Genomic DNA, 23,231 nt, shown 5'->3' with positions numbered 1-23,231 from the left:
TTCAAGTGTTCAAATATGATGGTAACATGTTTAACAAATGAATTGTTACAACATACGTAGAAAAATGAGAAATTTTCATGTTCATAAGATCAATTTTTAAAATCCATAACTACAGTGACAATTTATTACGGCCATGAAGATCAACATATTTCCGAACTGGACTTGTATTTATTGTACCGTGAAACATACAAGCGCGAGTAGATTTACTGGCATGTAAAAGAACTCCTGCGGGACAAAATTCAGGCACATTCGGCGACGCTGATATAACCTCTGCAGTTGCGAGCGTCGTTAAATAAAACATATTATTATTACAAGCGCGTGTCACTGAAAATCATTGCTTCTATGTCTGTTGAGTCAGTCTATCAAACAGCGCCAGATTGTCTTTAAGAACTGAGTTTCTTCTCGTGATTTTATACAAACATATCAAGGACCTATTGCAATCTCTGAATATACGCCTTATGACTATTACTCTTTTCTGTTTTTCAAGTGATGCATTTAGCATAGATTCCAGGCGTTTTCCTGGTCGTTTTCTGTGTCTTGTGTGTTGTCTATATTGAGGGCAGTCCGGAAAGTTATTGATTGCCCTTTATACTGTATATATATTTGCGAATCAAACATACATGAGTACATGTTTAAAATTAATATTAATGAATAGTCAAAATACATTTTTATAAGTAGGCCTACTAATCAGTATAGAGAAATGCAAGTTTTTTTTAAAGGAAATGAAGTGTAAACATTGCGGTTACTACTGCCGTTGATTTTCCTTTGACTCATTGAAAGGATGTGAAGATTTACATTCCTTTCACAGGAACGGGATGTGGGTGTATTTTATTATGTTCACTTGTGGTATTTAGGCATCCTGACGGTATGAGAAGGAATTCGTCCCTATTGATGGTATAATATTGGCTCATATTACTCGTAAGAATGAGATCAGAACTAGAAGATTATTCCTTGGAAACAACAACAACAATAATAATAATAATAATAATAATAATAATAATAATAATAATAATAAGATAGAAACGGCAACAATAACTTTATATTTTTTCATATTGCTGCAAATGTTTTAGAATGAAATATGAAAATGTAGATTTTTTTTTAAAACTTAACATTGCATTATCTTGATTTTATTCTTTTCAAATCACTTGTAATAGAAAGAATGAAACTGTATGAAGACATATTAAAAATGTGTTTTGAACGTTGGAAAGTAAAAGAGAGGTCTTTTTTGTGCCGATGAAATTTCATGCTTCGGAAGAGAATTCATTCCGCGCGAAAGAAATGTAGGTAATCATCTACTCTTTTTGAGGATGCCGAAAAATATTAGTTTTTAAACCAAATAAAATTATTTTCTCATTTGTGTCTAATTTTCCAGGAAGATCAAACAATATTGGTCACTATGCCACATTTGATTCACAGTCACGAAATTTCGAACATCACGTTTTGAATCCCAAATAATTACTTGCTGTATTCCAAGCAAATTCTTCATTGTCCAATAGAACAATTTATTATTTTTAATTGTTTATTACAGATTAATATAATTTTTCGGAACTACTAAAATGTTCCAGCATGAGGGTAACATAAAGCGTCGCTCACTTTATGGGATCCCTTAGTACTTCTTCGGTAGTTAGACTAGTCAGACGTAACGCATGCAACTGATAATTCTTGACCAATCCTGATAATGGAACGTGCAAGCATTTCTAAAATGTTAGAGATTAATTAGAACTCCACACAAATTATGTTACTTGATATTTGGGGAATCTGAAAGTTATAACTCATCCTTTTAACAATGAACGCATGAATAAATATGTTATATTTGATAATTAAATATAAGAATAGGTCGGGTGACTCAAAGAAGCCACCGTAGAGCTTGTTAATAGCCAATCACTTTCATCTTCAAATAATCGTCTCGATGGTAATAACTTAACCCTAATCTACAATTAAATAAACAAAAAGAATATTAAAATAAATAGCTTGAGATGTAATGATAAGAATTACAAGAAAATTATCACTTGTATTACTAACACAATATAAATAAATAATAAAATTCATCCTTAGTAATGCGAACAAGAGAGTTTTAACACTACAGCAAATCTAATTTGTCAGAGAAATATGAAGGAAAATGCATAATAACAATGATGATGATAATAATAATAATAATAATAATAATAATAATAATAATAATAATACTTACTAATAGCTTTTACAGAACCCGAAGTTCATAGCCGTCCTCACATAAGCCTGCCTTCGGTCCCTAATCCTGAACAGGATTAATCCAGTCCCTACAATCATATCCCACCTCCCACAAAACCATTTTAATATTATCCTCCCACCTACGTCTCGGCATCCCCAAAGGTCGTTTTCCTCAGATTTCCCAACTAAAAGTTTATACTCATTTCTGAATTCACCCATACGTGCTACATGCCCTGCTCATTTCAAAGTCTGGATTTAATGTTCCTAATTATGTCAGGTGAATAATACAATACGTGCAGTTCTGCGTTGTGTACCTTTCTCCATTCTCCTGTAACTTCATCCCTTTTATCCCCAAAAAATTTCCTAAGAACCTTATTCTCGAACACCCTTAACCTCTGTTCCTCTCTCAAAGTGAGAGTTCAAGATTCACAACCATAGAGAATAATGATGATTATGATAATAATAATAATAATAATAATAATAATAATAATAATAATAATAAGAACACATTTGCTGCTGCTTTACTTTATTTTGAAAAGTCTTAGAAGCGATGAATATACACATTAGTTATATAATTATTTTGTTAAGTTGGCAACGCTAACAGAGTTTTCTAAAAGTTTATGGAAGTTATTACATAATTTTTTAAAGAAAATAATATATATATATATATATATATATATAATATTTTATCAAATTTAGAACAGATATGGCAGCTCGGAAAACAAGGGTGTAAATATTTAGATTTCTATAATTTCTTTGTATTTTAAGATGTATTATTACTTATCATTTCCAGAATAACCAGTTCTCGATGCTGCTGATAGTGCCCGATGCTGTAGACGGACTGAAGGGTGTTCTCAACTCTCTCACCACTCAGAAACTCGTCAGTCTTATCAGGGAAGTCGATACCAGATACGTGGACCTTGCCCTGCCAAAGTACAAATTTGACACAACATCCAAGTTGGTACCGACACTAAAGAAAGTACGTAAAAACAGTTTTGATCTAAAAGAAGAGAAAGCAACGGTGAGCTGTTAGGAAGACGTGTACTCGCTAATGACTAAGTAATTCACAGCCCTTCGAAAATCGTTTGCATCTTCGTCTTCAGGTTAAACATTGGAGTGAGAAGGGTTTTCTAAAGACAAAGAAAGAGTAACTATTCGAAGCGCTTTGAATGCCTTATTTATTATCAAGTTAGAAGATGTCCAATCTATAGGCCTACCTTTTCTTTAAATGAAAATTATTTTATAAAGATATTATTTGAATCGACCCATCTACGAACTGACCAACGGTCTAATCAAAATTTTCCTTCTATCTTCCTTTGCAATTCATTTTATACAATTGTGCGTTTCTTTTCTCCATTTTCTCTATCTCTTCCCGACTTTCACATTGTTCAATTTCCTCTTCGTGCTCACTCCCCTCTCCTGCGATTCTTGCTCAGTTTTCTCTTCCTGCTTTTCGGCTTCTCTATTTTACTTTCATTCTTTTGTAGTTGATGCATTTTCTCTGTCGTCTTGATTGCTTCATTTCCTCTTACTGCCTTCCTGGTTGGTTCATTTTCTCTTATTGTCTTTTTGGTTGCTCCAGATTGTTTTACAGCTTTTCTGATTGCTCCATTTTCTCTTATTGCCTTCTTTGTTGGTCCATTCTTTTGTCATTGACTTTCTAGTTGCTCCATTTCCCTTTACTGCCTTCCTAGTTGGTCCATTTTCTTTTACTGACATTCTTGTTGCTCTATTTGCTCTTACTGTCTTTCTGGTTGCTTCACTTTATCTCTCTGCCTTATTGGTTGCTCCATTCTCTCTTACTGCCTCGCAGATTGCTGCATTTTATCTTTCTCCCTTGTTGGGTGCTGCATTTTCCCTTCCTACCTTGTTGGTTGTTCCATTCTCTCTTACAATCTTGTTTATTTGATTCATTTTCCATTACAGCCTTGTTGGTTGCTGCATTATTATATTTCTTCCTTGTTTGTTGGTGTATTTTCCCTTTCTGCCTTGTTGATTACTCCATTCTTTCTTACTGTCTTGTTGATTTGCTTCATTTTCATTACTACCTTGTTGGTTGATGGATTTTCCCTTTATTTCCTTGTTGGTTGCTGCATTTTCCCTTTGCTTGTTGGTTGCTGCATTTTCCCTTTGTCTGCTTGTTGATTTGCTTCATTTTCATTACTACCGTGTTGGTTGATGGATTTTCCCTTTATCTCCTTGTTGGTTGCTGCATTTTCCCTTTGTCTGCCTGTTGGTTGCTGCATTTTCCCTTTATCTGCTTGTTGGTTGCTGCATTTTCCCTTTGTCTGCTTGTTGATTTGTTTCATTTTCATTACTACCGTGTTGGTTGATGGATTTTCCCTTTACCTCCTTGTTGGTTGCTGCATTTTCCCTTTATCTGCTTGTTGGTTGCTGCATTTTCCCTTTATCTGCTTGTTGGTTGCTGCATTTTCCCTTTGTATGCTTGTTGATTTGCTTCGTTTTCATTACTACCTTGTTGGCTGATGGATTTTCCCTTTATCTCCTTGTTGGTTGCTGCATTTTCCCTTTGTCTGCTTGTTGGTTGCTGCATTTTCCCTTTATCTGCTTGTTGGTTGCTGCATTTTCCCTTTATCTGCTTATTGGTTGCTGCATTTTCCCTCTTGGTCTTGTTGGTTGCTGCTTTTTCCCTTTATCTGCTTGTTGGTTGCTGCATTTTCCCTTTGTCTGCTTGTTGATTTGCTTCATTTTCATTACTACCTTGTTGGTTGATGGATTTTCCCGTTATCTCCTTGTTGGTTGCTGCTTTTTCCCTTTCTGCCTCGTTGGTTACTGAATTTTTCATTTTTACCTTGTTGCTTGCTATATTTTCCATTTCTGCTTTGTTGGTTACTGCATTTTCTCTTTCTGTCTTGTTAGTTGTTCCATTTTCCATTACTGACTTTTTGGTTGCTGCATTTTCCATTATTGACTTGTTGGTTGCTACATTCTCTCTTTCTGTTGTTGATTTGTTCCATTTTCCATGACTGCTTTGTTGGTTACTGAATTCTGTCTTTCTGCCTTGTTGGTTGCCCCATTCTATCTTTCTGCCTTGTTGGTTGGTCCATTGTCTCTTTGTGCCTTGCTTTTAGTCCTTTATTTAACGACGCTGTATTAAGTATTAAGTACTAGGTTATTTAGCGTCAATGGAATTGGTAATAGCGAGGATTACCTGATATTCGCCTTACAGTTCAGAAAAACATGGGGAACCCAAACTGGTGATCAACCCAAATGGAAAGGGGACCATGGCTAAACGTAGCTCTGTATCAGCATATAAACGTGCTACCGCCTGAGCTATCTGCCTTGTTGGTTGCTTCATTTTCTCTTACTGCCTTATTGGTTACTCCATTTTCTCTATGTTCTTCGTTGTTTCCTAAACTTTTTTCCGTATTCATTTTTCGATTCTCTACCTCAATTCATTTTTTTGATTTTTTATATTGGGTTGCTCCCTTTCTCTTCCTCTTACTAGTTTTAATTTTTCGTTCTCTTCACTTTTTCTTTTATTTCCCTATGCTTCCTAAAATTCCCGTTTATTGTCTCATTTTTTCTTCTAGATTCTTTTCTTGGTTCTCCTGCATTAAATATCTTCCCTTTAATTAAGCGACTATACATTCTTTACTTTATGTAATACAATTTTACTTTGGCATATTAATTATGTTATAACACATTAAAATTATTCCAATAACAATAAAAATGAATCAATCTATTCGTTAAATTTTAAAGAGCTCTAACGAAATTATTTTCTAAGACAAAATATGGATAAATTTCCAGATTATAATTAACATAGATTTATCAGTTTTAAGCAATGTAAAACACGAAAGCTATAAAATTGGATTCTTCGCTGCCACACAATGTTTGAAGCCGTTATATTATATTTCACAGATGGGAGTTTATGATCTGTTCGACATATCTGCGAACCTGACAGGCATCTCACTTCGGCCTCTTAAGGCAACGGAAGTTATCCAAAAGGCTGAGATTGAGGTTGATGAAAAAGGGGCGAAAGCCGTCGCTGTTACAGGTGAGTCCTCTAGTATCAAGCTTTCGGTTTGACCATTGAATAGCCGTCCTCTGAGGCTTTAAGTTACGATATATTTTTGCTTATAAAAATATATATATATATATATATATATATATATATATATATATATATACGGGGTGGACCATTTAAGTTGATACTGTACAATATTTCCAAAACTAAGCGTTGTAGAAATAAATGTCTTGAATAAAAGTTGCTTGATATTATGGGGGAAAGTAAATGCCATTTGTCGTGTTTTATTTGGAGGACGTTGTGATGGTTATTTTAGGGTAAATTTAATTTTTTTAAATAGGAACCTACATTTTTTTATGTTGTTTTCTCATTTCTCATAAAAAACTAAACAACTTTTGTATGAAGCACTTTGCAATTGTTCTTACACCAACGTAAATAACTACAAAAATTGTGAATGACTGTGTACGAAGAGCGCAATGAATGGTTGGACCGCAACTTCCCCATCTTCGTCCGGAACGGTTCTTCTGCGCCTCCTTTTCTTTGGCTGGACACTGCCGTCTTCGGAGAATTGTTTTATCACACGATAAAATGAAGCTCTTGATGGAGTTCTTCTATCAGGAAACCTTTCCGCGTACACAAGAATAGCTTATTCCACATCTCTCCTAGACTCCCCGTAAATGAGAATTATTTCCACTTTATATTGTTGAGAAAGTAGGTCCATTTCAACCCACAGACAACTGAGTACACTTAAACGACTTGCATGGAACTGATGGTTGTTACTCGGTAATCGCTAATTGTAGGTACGTACCACCAGTGGATCCACCTGGACTCGAAGGCGGCTGCAAGTACACTAACGACAGATACAAGGAAACCATCCTACCGTGGAAAGTAAACAAAACAACGAACACAATGTCTCATTGCCTCCTCGCTACTGCGATGCTGGATTGTTTCGAATGGGTCCAACCATTCATTACGCTCTTCGTACACAGCCATTCATAATTTTTGTTGTTATTTACGTTGGTGTAAGAACAATCGCAAAGTGCTTCATACAAAAGTTGTTTAGTTTCTTATTAGGAATGAGGAAGCAACATAAAAAATGTAGGTTCCTATTTTAAAAAATTAAATTTACCCTAAAATAACCATCACAACGTCCTCCAAATAAAACACGACAAATGGCATTTACTTTCCCCCATAATATCAAGCAACTTTTATTCAAGACATTTATTTTTACAACGCTTAGTTTTGAAGATATTGTACAGTATCAACTTAAATGGTTCACCCTGCATATACTGTTTATTCATTACACTAAAACATATTCCTAAAGTATCATTATCAAGCTTTGACTTAATAACCACAAATAATTATTTTTCTTGTTTTAATTTTTTTCAAAGCCTGCTAATAAAGGGTCCAAATTTTTATGACGTGACGTCATCTTTTTTTTTTTCCTCGTGCAGTATGCATTGCTCTCAAGTATTAAAATCTTGAACACGAACCTCTAGTTATAAAAATATTAATTGTATTGTGTATTTTTCGTCATATTTTCTATTTTTGAAGTTTTAGGTCATTTTTTCAAGTTTTAAGTCATATTTTTATCATTGTTTTCGCATTTTACTTCCTTTTCTGGTGCTTTTATTTCTTCTTCTTTTTTAAATATTAAATTAATTTAAATTATTAAATTATCTAAAATTTATTTTTAATGTAACGAAATGTAAGTTTGATCAGTGGCTCGACGATGTACAGTTACCCTGAAAAAGAATGAGACGATTCTTGGTCGTCGGAAGTTAAAGTTCTACAGCGCGGTTCACTCGATATCGACGTAGGGATACATAACATGACAGATAGTACAAGAATTGTTACAAGGACCACAACAAGGACAAGGACCAGAATAAGGATCACGAAGAAGACTGCCATTTAAGGCCAGGATTTCACAACATAGCTCGAGTCCCAAAATATCATTGCTTCACTGTACCGAATGGCAAATGCCTGCTAAGGGATCTACATTCTGGACTGCTGCTATCACTATCTTGTCTCGGTAGCTCATATAGTAGCGTGCCGGTTCCATTGTATAACCGAAACGTCTCGTGTTCGATCCCAGGTAAAACTTTTTTTTTATTGTGGTGTAATTAATTTGTTCAGAGTTCCTCGACTGTCTAATTTGTCGAAAAATATGGAATAATTTATGCCCAATTTCTGGGTCTTACAAGTGGGCTGAACCTCGTCAAAAAAAATAAATCTTACTTGGAAGTTAAAAGTATTCTTCCTCAAACAAAAATCATAAGAAACAAAAAGAGACCTGTTAACTTAAAATCTTGTCCACATGCCATCAGCTTCTATTACAGCTCTAAGTCGATCCGGCATGGATGTCACGAGATTGTGGAATAAGTTCTGATCCCCGGCGAGATCTTCCCAGGTGTCAACAACTTGATCCCACAATTCGTCTCGATTTCGAGGGCGTCGGTGGGCATAGGTGGCTATCCTTCTCTTTTGCAATTCCGCCCATAAATTTTCGATGACATTCAAATCAGGTGACTTCGGAGGCCAATTAATGATTTCGATCTCGGGTCTCCTTTGAAACCATCTTTGAATGCTTGCAGCATAGTGCACGGGATGGTTATCCTGCTGGAACAGCAATGTTCCTTCGGGAAAACGTTCTCGGGCGGAGGGAAGATATATATTTTCCAGAATGTGCTCGTAAGTTCCCGCATTAAACCGGCCATCGATGCGTTCTATAACGCCAGGTCCATCGTAAGACATCCACCCCCAACACGATATGCTAAAGCGCCCCGATCTTTCACGTCGGTGCACATAGCGCTGATCATGTCGGAGACCATCCTCACGATAGACACGGACAGGACCTTCGTAATCACTCGAGATGGTTGTTTCGTCGGAGAAAATTACATTTCTCCAATCGAAATCCACTCGATTGGTAGCGAAGGCAAGACGGTCGACAGCTTGTGCTTCCCCCAATATTTCCATTTTCGCAGCCCTCCAGCTCCTAATACCGCGGTTCCTCAACCTGCTGATCATAGTCTGTGAAGAGCCGGGAAAGTTAGATGCTGCTCTTATTTCGTTAGCAGTCAGAAAGGGGTCCTGTCGAACTGTCTCGAATAAAAGAGCATCCTCTTCCAATGAAGAAATCCGCGGACGCCCAGGAATAGGGCGATTTTCGACCTCCCCAAAATTTTGGTAACGATGAACACATCTCGCGGCTGTACTTCCAGGAACACCGACCAAACGGCCAGCAGATCTAGCCCCATATCCAGCCTCAACTAGAGCTATAACTCGCTGTCTCATGTCACGTCAGTTCGCCATTACGATGAGAAATGAGAGATGAGAGATGACGATAATACTTTAGTGTAGACAATGACTATTTAACATGATATAGAATTATTGAAATAAGAGGCATCTTGCATAGTAAGAGTTAATAAATCAACCCTAAATTAAATATCTAAATAACAGGATATAACAGGAAGTCCAATTGTTGCGAAACTAATCAAATTAAATCTAATTACATTAAATAAACAAACCCCAAGTTATGACACCACATTGCTACAGCTAAATTGTATGTTATTGACATAAGCATTGAATAGGTCCGTGGTTGTGCGTTGGACGACAAAACCAAACATCGAAAGTTCGAATCTTGTCGAGGAATGTAACTTCTTGCTTTTTATAATGTAAATCAGACATAACTACAATCATTCATATTTCTTACATTATTTATTAATATTTATAGCCAACATTGAATTTGTAAAGAAAAGACTTTAGAAATCTCATATGGAATTTGTGATCTGTAGTGACATAAACATAGATTATCTCTCGGAACTTTTCCGTAAAAGTAAATTAAATTCACTCCTTGAAACTGGAAACCTTATTCGTAGGGTCATTTTCCCATAGCATACAAGCTGAAGTAACACAGCCATTGATAAACGTTTTGTACACAGAATTAGACTGAATTCCTATTCGACAGAACCTATAATCAATGGTTTGTCTGACCATGATAAACAAATCCTATGTGTTTCCAATGTCACTGAACAATTTCAAAATATTAATTTAAAAACTGAGAAAGGATCGTAATTGCTGTATCTAGTGATTATTTACATTTATGTCTACAAAATGAATCTTGGAAAAACATATATGATACTGGTACTACTGATATTAAGAGTAAATATATTGAATTTTTCACTTAATTTCATAATCACTTCAGTGGATGTTCTCGACTCAATGTTGTGAAAAAATTCAAAAGTTAAAACATGTAGATGACGCAGGGACTTCAAAATCTCATGTATTAAAAAGAAGAATCTATATGTAATGAGTTGCAATGTAATGATCTTCATGTTCTTAAATACTGCAAGAAGTACAGTGTAATTTATCAAAAATTATGAAAGGGGAAATAGAATATATTTGAGTAGAAAAGTACAAAATTCAGATAATGCAATTAAACCTATTCGTAATATTATTAAATTTAAACTTGTAGATATCCTAAGAAAGAAAATATTTTTTCATTAAAATCAATAATTATAAAGTAGAGGATCCCAAATCTATTGCAAATTCTTTTAACGTATTATAGTATATAGTACAGAAATATTATTGACAACTTAAACATTCAAGATTTTGCAAAAGATACTGCAATTGGTTACTTAACAGATGTATTTAATAATTATTATTATTAATATATGTAATTAGTCAATAACTGCAACAGTGCTTATACATTCAATCATAACATGAATAAAATTGAATGCAAACACGTAGATAAAATAGTTAAAATTAACTGCAGGGGTGAGAATTAAATAATCCAAAGCCATACTTTTAACAAAAATTGTTTTTTGCGAGTGCATTTCTTACACATATGGGAAAGCTATTAATAAATTATTGTAATAATTACTCAACAAATGACATAGCCTAAGGACTCTAAACCTTTGTAAAAGTTTGTCTATTATTATATATATTTTTTAATTTCATTTTAATTGTTAGTTTTTAATATATATGCATTTACATTGTATATATGTGTGTGTATAAATGCATTCATTAGATTAACGTTTATAATATTATAACTTGTAATTTTGTATTGTTTGCGATCATTAACACTTAATCTCAGGACTTTGTAAAACTATATTTCAACGTGACTTAGCTATTTCAACGTTATTTAGACAAAAAAAAATTGTTGTGTAGACTAAGAATCGAACTCGCACTCTTCTACGCAACACGCAGAAGTCTTACCGTCTGAGCTATGGAAACGACATGAAAGCTTTCCTTTCTGTGCGGAGTGTCGATCTAGTCATGAAGGTCCATTGTCGATTTAACTACACGATTTATGTATATATTTATCTTTTATTTACGTAATATTATCATATTTTTTGCAGTTTTTTAATTGAATTTCGGAACGATGCTAGTAACAAACCAAATAGCCTGAATTTAAGTAACTCAATATTCGTTATCTTGTGTATCGGTGCTCTGGTCTCCGATCATGCGCAGTGTCTTACATCTGAGACAGGAATATTCAATCGTCTCATCCTTTTCCAGGGGAACTGTACATGTTGAGAGTCTGTGTCTCAGATATACTTATTGTTCCCGCTGCAACCAATTCTCCTATATCCAACCTGCCTATAAAAAAAAAAGTGCCGCTCGATAATGTACAGTAGTAGCAAAAAAAAAAAAAAAAACTGAACCGACCCTTCTAGCTGATTTCAGAGGCTTGTTCACTCCAGAGCACGATAGACTGGTAACTAAGACTTTCGTGGTTCGAATCCTGCCTGGGAAGGAAACTTTATTTTGTTCCTTATTCAAATTTATTCCCAATACTTTTCGAGTGCAGCGATATTTTACTACTTAATTAACTTATTATTCCCAGAACATGAATTTTACCAGCAATCAAAAAGTATTGGGAATAAATTTGAATGAGGAACAAAAATGTAAATAAAAGGTACCGGTAGTAAAAGAATTGAGTAACAATGACTTCTTACATGGCAAATATTGCAGAAAGAATATGAATTGATATACTGATGATAATCGGCTAACATTCTTTTGGGTTCTCTATCACCTTAGCCATCATCATCATCATCATCATCATCATCATCATCTCCATTTGTTCTCTTTTTGTAAGATTGGCTATTATAAATCACATGAAACAACAACTGTTTTTCAATTGTTTTGATTAGCTTTCCTCAATGATTATTTCATTCATGGTCCACTTATTCTACATAGTGATAAATTTTCAATAATTACTCAAGCATTTCTCTCTATTATGTCACATACATTAGGAAAAAATTTCAGATAATTTTTACAAAATAATAGTTTAAAAATGCACTGTACGCTTAAAATCTTCTTTCGGCCACCCAAATCATAGAATGTGAATCTTTCCTTGAGATATTAGCGGTTTGTTCATGAAGGGCTAGGATCGGACGGGCGATGCTAGGAAAAACTAAGTCTGAACGTCTCTGCACTTCAACATTTACGTACGAGCGCAATAAAACGTGCTAAATTGCACTTGGAAAACCTGAAGTGTCTCAACATTAAGTTTTTTAATTCAAATTCTGCTGCTTCTGTGGAAAACGTTAAACGAATGAACTTGAACACCGCTTACGAACATTTTGATAAACGAAATCACTAATATTTGGAAGAAAATATTTAACGTATTCATAAAAAGAAATTCTACAAGCAAATCCAAAAATTCTATATCTTAGGATAGGGTTCAGTGTGATATCGAGGAAGCAGCGCAAAGATCAGTTATTATCGGGTGCAAGAATACGTAAAATAATTTAATCAAAATGCCTTCCATTTAGTAAACTACTGAACAGCAAATTCTTTAGTTATGTTAACGAATCTGATGGCAATGTATTTTATGTGATCTGTGAGCAATTTGTATAAACTTTTCCCATGAAAATGAGATCAGAAAGAAATTATGTAAAGAGCTGGTGGAAGTACATGGTATTACAGCTGTTATATCAGTTTATCATTGTTGTTGCAGGTTTACACGTTGTCACATTCTCTGTTCCTCGCGCGGACATAGACGAGCTCGTACTAATAAAGGCTGATCATCCCTTCATGTTCTTCATTGTACATCGCTCTAACAATATCCCACTCTTCTCTGGATGGGTCGTGCATCCCTAGAGTCTACGTTTTAAAATCCGTAAATATAATTTTATTATAACACAAAATTATAAGCTTACGCTTCTTCCTTAAAGCTTTTCACTTGCGAGGTTATTCTACCATCCAAAATTCCTGAGTATAATTCACAATACAAAATGTTTCTTCTCTTACTATTCCTTTTGAGGATATGTTACGACGTGCAAGGGTTAAACGATCCTTAAAAACTGTGATAATATTATTCTTCTGCATTCTTTTGTAAATATTTCCATTCATAATTGCTATTTCAGTCTCGTTCACTACTATTTTCAAACGATCTCCATTTCTACTTGTAACATTTACGTTCACAATCCATTACAACTTTACATACTCTATTTAGTTCATTACAAAATTGTTATAGAATTATTTATATATTTTTATTTCTACATCTTGATTACACAACTTTTAACACAGTATCACTTCGGAATATGTATGATAAGAACTTTCTTGTGTTAAATATTATTAACGTACCTTGTTAACATGTTTCGACCTATTTTCGGTCATCTTCGGAAATGGTCGTTGTTGGTCTTGGCGCCTCTTGTTTCCTGTGCGGTGTAGAGTCAAAGAGTGTATGTGTTTTGAAAATGAGTTGTGTGTTGAGAATATCGTTGGGGTGTGTTTTCGTGTGTCTGTAAATTTCATATTGTTCTAGTGTGTTGAGTTTCTGGCTTTTTGGTTGGATGTGTAGTATTTCCATGTCTGTGTTGATGTCTCTGTAGGTGTGTTTGGCATTTGTGACGTGTTCTGCATATGTGGAGGTGTTTTGTAATTTTGTTATGGTTGTGATGTGTTCTTTGTAATATGTTTGAAATGATCTGCCTGTCTGTCCTATGTAGAAGTTGTTGCAGGTGTTACATTTGAGTTTGTATACGCCTGTATGGTTGTATTTGTTTGTTTGTGTTGTTTGTGTGTTGAGATGTTTTTTAAGAAATTTATTTGTTCTGTATGCGATGTTGTAGTTTAATTTCTTGAATGAGGTTGCAATTTTATGTGTGTTTTTGTTTTCGTATGTTAGTGTGATGTATTTTTTTGTGTTCTTGTGTTTGTGTTGTATTCTTCTGTTTTTTGTGGTTTTGTTTTGTCTTACGTATTATGTTGTCTATTATGTTAGGGTTGTATCCGTTTTCTTGTGCTATGTATTTGATTGTGTTTAGTTCTTCGTTGTAATCCTGTTGGTTCATTGGTATGTTGAGTAGTCTGTGTACCATTGTTCGGACTACTCAACATACCAATGAACCAACAGGAACACAAAAAATTGAAGAATACAACACAAATACAAGAACACAAAAAATACATCACACTAACATACGAAAACAAAAACACACATAAAATTGCAACCTCATTCAAGAAATTAAACTACAACATCGCATACAGAACAAACAACACACAAACAACACAAACAAACAAATACAACCACACAGGCGTATACAAACTCAAATGTAACACCTACAACAACTTCTACATAGGACAGACAGGCAGATCATTTCAAACATGTTACAAAGAACACATCACAACCATAACAAAATTACAAAACACCTCCACATATGCAGAACACATCACAAATGCCAACCACACCTACAGAGGCATCAACACAGACATGGAAATACTACAAATCCAACCAAAAAGCCAGAAACTCAACACACTAGAACAATATGAAATTTACAGACACACGAAAACACACCCCAACGATATTCTCAACACACAACTCAATTTCAAAACACATACACTCTTTGACTCTACACTACGAATGCATCCACACAGGAAACAAGAGGCGCCAAGACCAACAACGACCAGTTTCGAAGATGACCGAAAATAGGTCGAAACATGTTAACAAGGTACGTTAATAATATTTAACACAAGAAAGTTCTTATCTTACATATTCCGATTTTTATTTCGTCTATTATCAAGTCTTGTAAACTTCTCCCATGTTTTCTCTGGTGTTTAAGTCCTGCTGTTCCATAATAAAATTAATTTATCTCCATCCAATATCAATTCATTGCAACATGAAACATTATTTTTTCCTGTATTCATTATAATTCCATCCCGATGCCAGGCCATACCTCAAAATGCGTAAATATTGCGTTCTTAAACTCATAAAATAAGTGCTTTTCCACAATCACTTTATGACAGCTGAAACCTTAACTCTAGAGGAACAAATCAGTCGACGCATAGTGGGGGGGGGGAAGTCCCTTAACCTTTAACTGAAGAGATCAACAATTGACTCATAACTGGAGCAGATGGGTCCCAGTGACCCGTCTGTTTTTTTTAACGCTATTACATCAAATATGATGAAAGTAAGTTTTTTGAAGTGTGTAAAGGTACCAGTACAGTAAGTATAAATGTTGATAACTTAAAGAAATATAATTTATTAGACTTAATAAGGGTAACCTACCCTGTTCAACATTTACTTGGAGGATTTAGTTAAGAACGGTTTTCAGAACATGGGAGGAGTGATAGTAGGAGAAAGAAGAATAAAGTGCATAAGATTTGCTAATGGTATAACGTTGTTAGCAGAAGAGAAAATAATACTAAGGGATATGCTACTAGAGTTAAATGTCAGCTATGAGCAGCATGGGACGAAGATAAATCAAATAAGACAAAGAGCATGGTCATAGGAAGAATACAGAAGATAACTTGCGAATTCTAAATGAGGCAGTAGAGCAAGTGGACAGCTTCAAATACTTGGGGTGTACCATAACCAGTAACATGAGCTGCTGCCAGGAAGTCAAAAGGAGGATAGCAATGGCAAAGGAAGCTTTTAATTGAAAAAAGAGCATCTACTGCGGACCTCTGGAAAAAGAACTAAGAAAGAGACTAGTGAAGTGCTTTGTATGGGGTATGGCATTGTATGGGGCAGAAACATGGACATTACTACGGAGTGAAGAGAAGCGAATAGAAGCACTTTAAATGTGGATATGGAGAAGAATGAAACGTGTGAAATAGACAGACAGAATAAGAAATGAAGCTGTGTTGGAAAGAGTGGGTGAAGAAAGAATGATGCTGAAACTGATCAGGAAGAGAAAAAGGAATTGGTTGGGTCACTGGCTGAGAAAAAAAACTGCCTACTGAAGGATGCACTGGAAGGAATGGTGAGCGGGAAAAGAGTTCGGGGTAGAACAATATATCAAATGACAGACGACATTAAGATATATATGGATCACATGAGGAAACAGAGAGGAAGGCAGAAAATTTCCCATGCTTAATATACATACGCACTTTATGAAACACTATTCAGAATATTAAAAGAGCTAATAATAATTACATGTAAAAATAATATCAAATTTGCATTTTTTTATAACCGTGAAGCATTTACAGGACATTAAAATATACAATTAATGAAATATCTGCATGATTATTTTACAGAAATGTTTTAAAGACCTACATCAATAACCTACCTATTCCTTAAGGAAATATTTTTTGAATGTAATTTTTCTCCAATAATAGATATCTACATGTTGACTATATATAGTACTAATTAAATTCGGATTACATCGTGCGACGAAATATAAAAATTTTATTTAGCAAATATATAGGCTGACTAAATACAATTATTTATTTATTTACTTATTTATGTACATAATTATTATTTACTTAATTACTTGTTTATTTATGTACTTGTTTATTTATTTACTTGTTTATTTATTTACTTGTTTACTTACTTATTTATTAACTTATTTACTTATTTACTTATTTATTCATTTATTTATTTATTTATTTATTTATTTATTTATTTATTTATTTATTTATTTATTCTGGTGGAGTTAAGGACAGTAGGTCTTCTTTTCCAAACTACTAGAAGTAAAAATATAAGTAAAACATAGATAAGGAACTAAAAAATAAATCAACAATTGAATTACAACAATAATGGCAGAATTTAAGCGACATAATCTACAAAAGAAGTACCAATGACAGCTTCATTAGAACTGTAATACTTATGCACTAGCAATTTAAAGATAAAAAGAGTTATTAATGTACAACTCAATTTAATTATTATGAAAATGTGTTGCATTGAGATATAAACGTATCTAGCGACTTATTAAAACAAGAGTTCATGCAATAAATCACTCATTTATAATTTAGTTTTAAATTGTGATAAAGTCCTGCAATCTATGACATCACTAGGTAAAGAATTCCGGAGGCGACGTTGTTATGGTGAAGGAAGATGAGTATGAAGAAGTTCTGTGAGGAGGAACAGAAAAAAAGCGACAGACACTGACTAGGAGGTGTTGTGAGGATTTGAAACCGCGGTGCCAGATAATTTGGAGTGGAAGTATATTTTCAGTAATGTATTACCTAGGAATAAAAATATATGACTTTCACATGTTAACTTGAACTAATTTTAAAAAATACCTCAGTTGACTAGTTTCGGCTTGGAAGCCATGTTCAGAACTGCACGGTTCTTGCGTCTTCTGGGCGTCTTCGTCCCCGGTGGGTGCGTTTGTGTTGTGTTCTGTGGAGTAAAATAGTGTGTGTGTTCTGAAATTCAGTTGTGTTTTGAGAATTTGTGTTTGATTTTGTGTATCAGTATATTTCGTATTGTTCTAGTGCGTTTAGTTTCTGTGTTTTTTTCGGTTGGATATATATATAGAATTTCCATGTCTGTGTCTATGTTGCTGTAGGTGTGGTTGGCATATGTGATGTGTTTTGCGTATGTCGAAGTGTTGTGTGATTTGGTTATAGCTATGATGTGTTCTTTGTAACTTGTTTGAAATGATCTGCCTGTCTCTCCGATCTAGAAGATGTTGCAGCTATTGCGTGTGAGTTTGTATATACCTGTATTTATTTGTTTGTGTTGAGATGCTTTTTGTAGATTGTTTTGTGTTCTGTATGCTATGTTATAGTTTAATTTTTTGGATGAAGATGCAATTTTGTATGTGTTTTTGTTTTCTTATGTTGTGAGATGTATTTTTTGTGTTCTTGTGTTTGTGTTGTGTTCCTATGTTTCTTATAATTATGTTTTGTCTTTTTAATTATGCTGTGTATTAAATTCGGGTTTTATCCATTTTCTTGTACTATATATTTTATGATATCTATTTCTTCTTTGTAGTCTTGCTGGCTAATTGGTATGTTGAGTAGTCTGTGTACCATTGATCGAAATGCAGCTTATTGGGTGACTGGATGTGTTGTGTATGTGTGTGGTTATTCTTGTGGGTTTTCTGTAGATTTTGAATGTATTTGTTATCTACTTTTGTTACTGTGATGTCTAAGAAGTTTATGAATTTGTTGTTTTCGATTTCTAATGTGTAGTGTAGCTTTGGGTCCCGCGCCTTGGCGTCGCGGTCTAAGGGATCCCGCCTAGGACTTGTGACACGGAATGCGCGCTGGCTCAATTCCTCATGGGGGAAGACATTTTCTCATGACCGGTGTATGGGACCGGTACCCACCCAGCATCGTGATGCACTTGGGGAACTACGATAAGTAGCGAAATCCGGTTGCGAATACCAGCTATAACGGCTGGGGGATGATCGTCCACCTCTGCTTCGGCATGTGGGCGTGAGGCCAGGAGCCGGCTGGTCGGTCTAGGCCCTTCACGGGCTGTAGCGCCACGGATTATTATTAGTGTAGCTTTGGATGTATTTTGTTTATGTGTTGATGTAGCTTTGAATCTGTCTTTAGATTCCTTTGTATAGTGTTAGTATGTCGTCTACGTATGTGTGCCAATATATATATATATATATATATATATATATATATATATATATATACTATGCTATAAATAACTATAACGTTATATTAATTTACAGAATCTTTAAGATGATTCTTCTATTTTATTTAATTAAATCTATAACAGGAAATAAAGTGTTAAGATATATCAAGGACTCGTAGTGAATATTGAAAAGACATAAAGAATTACGGTATATTGTTCATTATGTAAGTGATTATTATTATCATCTATTTTTCCAGCAGTGGTAATCGTCGAATTGGAGAGCCTCATCATACTTCCGAACACCGAGACCTTGGACATCAAGGCAGATCATCCTTTTCTATTTTTCATCGTCGATACTTCAAATTCAGTGCCTCTGTTTTCTGGTTGGGTCGGAGAACCTTAATTTGAACTTCGTGTGAAATCCCCACTACTTCATTTACATCTTGCTTCAAAATAAAAACTATAAAATATATTATTCAGTTTAGAAAATACAAATTTATGTACATGAGACATGAATAGAATCCTCAGAAAAACCAGAAAAAGCATTAATTAAAAAATTGAGCTTTGATGTATATTTTCCATCGCTCTTATGTATGTTGTCTTTGAAAATATAAAAAAAAAACAATTAAATTAAAATAAAGTATGTAAAGAATAATTTGAACTAAATGTATTGAAAATACAGTCCTTACAAAATAGGTTCTTCTGAGAATACCACAGTCACTCGTATAATATTTTTATGAATAATTAATTTCTGGTAACAGTTCCTTGATCTGAAGCATTAAGTCATCAAGAAGTTCCAGATAGCACCCCTATATTATGATACTAAAGAGTATTCAATTGTTTATACATCTAATTAATTTGTTCTCACATATTTTGTTTTCTATCGTCGCCTGACAACTCTCGTGACCTCGATAAGTCACCTATCACAACACGCGTACGTCCTCGCCTTACCGCGTGGTACCACTGCCCTCTCCTCTGGCCGTTGCACGCCTAACTACAAGAGGAAAAAGACGTATTCAACATCAAAGAACAGAGTGTCGAGTAAGAACATTTGTGCATAAAGAGTATTCAATTCTACCGCCAGATTTTCTTAAACGATATGAACAAGCTTGAGATAAGGAAGTACAACTATAACGTTGATGAATTTCAGTAAGTAATCATTCACTCTAAAAATTATTATTGAATCATTAAATCTATACTAATAATAAATCTGTAGCCGAAAATTTTCTGGTAATTTTCGATTTTCCAAAAATAATTGGTCCTAACATATACAATTAACCACCCTGAAACCGAAAATCGCTTTTTTGAAATTTTTGTTTGTATGTCTGTCTGTCTGTCTGTATGTTTGTTACCTTTTCACGCGATAATGGCTGAACGATTTCGATGAAAATTGGAATATAAATTAAGTTCATTGTAACTTAGATTTTAGGCTATATGGCATTCAAAATACATTATTTAAAAGGGGGGTTATAAGGGGGCCTGAATTAAATAAATCGAAATATCTCGCTTATTATTGATTTTTGTGAAAAATGTTACATAACAAACGTTTCTTTAGAAATAATTTCCGATAAGTTTTATTCCTCGAAAAATTTTGATAGGACTGATATTTAATGAGATAAATGAGTTTTAAAATTAAAATAACTGCCATCTAAGGCCGTGTAATGAATTAAAAAACAAATGACTTCGTCTATAAGGGGCCTTGACAGCAACAATCGAAAGCTATGAAATGATAACCTACAGATAATGTTTCTGTGTTTTTTATGAAGTAATATCGGAAGCTAAATTAACCGATTTGTATAATTAATTATTAATTCACCATTGGAAAGTGTAGTTTCTCTAGATGGACATAATGCTATAATGTTATTACAGTAACTTCTGAGTGAATTGATGAAAGGTAAGATTAAAATAGCTTCTTATGCACAGAAAACTTCGTAGGCTATTCTGTACATTCGGTTCCCGTATTTCGTAAAATAATTTTTATGACCAAATGAGTGGTCTCTGGATCAAAATGATCGCATTTTAATTATGCAAATACAATTTAAATTAAGTAACATAATAAACGATTTATCCTTCTATCAAAACGAATGTTCCCTGGATCAAACGTTCTATTTTAATTATGTAATTACTTTATATTTATTTCTAACGGGTGCAGCGGAGCGCACGGGTACGGCTAGTACATAATAAAAATAATCACTTATTTTTTGTGTGTCTAGTGTTCCTATACCTCCCTTAAGGGGACACGCTACTGAGATTTCTAATCTCCACAATTTTGATTGTAAGTTTTTGAAATTTTAAAATCGAATAGATGTTGATGAGTTACATGTGCACAATTATTTTCAAAATTTTATGTTGAAAAATGTAGTCGGAAAAAAATAAAATATAAAAAAAGTGTTTATAATTTTAGTAAACAAATATCTGGGTCTCATATAAAGATAATTTGTTTCTTAAAGGTTTAAAATGATGCTAAGACTACCTACAATGAAATGGTGCATGGGTTTGCTCCTAGTCAATACAGTTCATCAGCAAAAAAAAAAAAAAAAAAAAAAAAAAAAAAAAAAAAAAAAAAAAAAAAAAAAAAAAAAAAACTTTTAACATTGACCAAAATTGACGAAAACTCAGTAGCGTGTCCCCTTAAATATCTGAAAGGTCCCATTTTTGCTAAGTGTTCCGTTTTCGGGACATGTTTTTGTCCCGTATTTAAAAATTAGTGATTGAAAAAACAAAATTGGAAATATCAACTACTATTTTATTATAAATATCAGTCTCCACCACGCTTGGTGACATTGGACAATATAATGTTCTTAAAACAATTCATATTGTGAAGCAAATTGTTACCAGATGAAGAGGAGATGGTCGTTTTGGTGTGTGAAAAAATGAGAAAAAGTTGCCTGAAAGCAGCCCGGTATAGATTAGGTTCTAATGAGGATATATATATTTTAATTTTTTGAGCCGAATGATGGAGCTTTGGCTATTGAATTAGCATACAATAGTTTCCATGTAGTTCTTTGTAAGACAGAAATAATTTTGTTTTCTTTCCCCGAAAGTTACATTTTTCGTCATGTCTGTACATCTTACTAAGGAACTAATTAAGTTAGGATTATGACATTTTCAGGGTATGTTAATAGATACATGTTAGTCATATTCATATAATTTTTAAGGAACTCAAAAAATGTCTTATTTATGCCAATTTCTCTATTAAAAAAATGTTTTCAACAACGAATTTCATTTGAGCCCTAATACCAAACTAATGGACATATTAAAAATATATTGTATGGTTTTACTTTACTCTCCTCTGACAATAAGTGATTAAAATTTCGTTATCATCAGAACTATAGAAAATTAATAAAGTACACTAATATTATGTAACGATATTCTATAAAACATTTCATATTAAAAAACATATATATCTCTGTCTTACAAAGATCTACATAGAAACTATTCTAGGTTAATTGAATAGCCAGAAGTTCCATCATTGAGCACAAAAACTTTCAAAAGTTATGGTCATTATAACCAAATCTATACCGGGCTGCTTTCAGGAAATTTTTTCTCATTTTTCACATATCGTAACAATCATCTGCCCTGAAACACAGTTAGATCTCACTTGTTTGATGCGGCCATCCAACGCCTGCCAGAGGAGATATATCTACTGTAATGTTATTTTAAGTGTTAGTAGTTCAGTGATATTTTCAATCAATTGTAAAGGGTATGCTGTAAATAAAAAAAAATTGGGAATAAAAATAAACATAAAAACTAATTTATAAATTATTGTTATATTTCACTCCCTAAAAATAATTGTTAATGAAAAAAGGATCTGCGTCACACTCTTCGGAAACTAAATTGCACTGTCAATTTTTGATGTTGGTAGATACGTCTGCGTATGTGGAAATGTCTTTCGCAGAAAACTGCACAAACGTAATGCAAGAGTAAGATCCAGAGCTGCGTTGACTTCATCTGTCAGATAAATGAATGAATGAATGAATGAATGAATGAATGAATGAATGAATGAATGAATGAATGAATGAATGAATGAATGAATGAATGAATTAATTAATTAATTAATTAATTAATTAAAGGAGGAACTATAATTTAGAAGGTATACAATGACAATTGCGTCCTTGCGAGGGCTCTTGGAACTCATCTTAAAAATTATGTGAACTCCTAGCCTAAATACAATTAGTCTCACTTCGCTCACACTGTCCCAGTTAAGGGGGTTAAGTAAATTTTGCGGGGGGGAAAAGCAGAAAGGACCGTCAACTAATAGAACGTTAAGTAGTTGGGCAATTA

The 23,231-nt window shown here is 33.8% G+C and overlaps 1 protein-coding gene across 4 annotated transcripts in view; it reads left to right on the top strand.

Annotated features, from left to right (window-relative positions):
* LOC138696141 (serpin B4-like) overlaps positions 1-22,701 on the top strand; it is a 36,351-nt gene extending 13,650 nt beyond the window's left edge. Inside the window, exons 6-9 of one of the 4 annotated variants that reach the window (XM_069820719.1) lie at positions 2,984-3,169; positions 6,073-6,208; positions 13,143-13,304; positions 19,208-19,346. In XM_069820719.1, coding sequence (XP_069676820.1) covers positions 2,984-3,169; positions 6,073-6,208; positions 13,143-13,285 — 465 coding nt within the window. In that variant the 3' untranslated portion in view covers positions 13,286-13,304; positions 19,208-19,346. Of the gene's footprint in view, positions 1-2,983; positions 3,170-6,072; positions 6,209-13,142; positions 13,305-19,204 lie in introns of all 4 variants that reach the window. The other 3 variants (XM_069820711.1, XM_069820728.1, XM_069820703.1) reach the window with 3 other exon arrangements.
* The last annotated feature ends 530 nt before the right edge of the window (positions 22,702-23,231 follow it).

This window comes from Periplaneta americana, chromosome 1 (genome assembly GCF_040183065.1).
Source record: "Periplaneta americana isolate PAMFEO1 chromosome 1, P.americana_PAMFEO1_priV1, whole genome shotgun sequence".
Classification (NCBI taxonomy): domain Eukaryota; kingdom Metazoa; phylum Arthropoda; class Insecta; order Blattodea; family Blattidae; genus Periplaneta; species Periplaneta americana.
The sequence above is the reverse complement of the archived record's forward strand: the minus strand, read 5'-3'. Positions and strand labels throughout refer to the sequence as shown.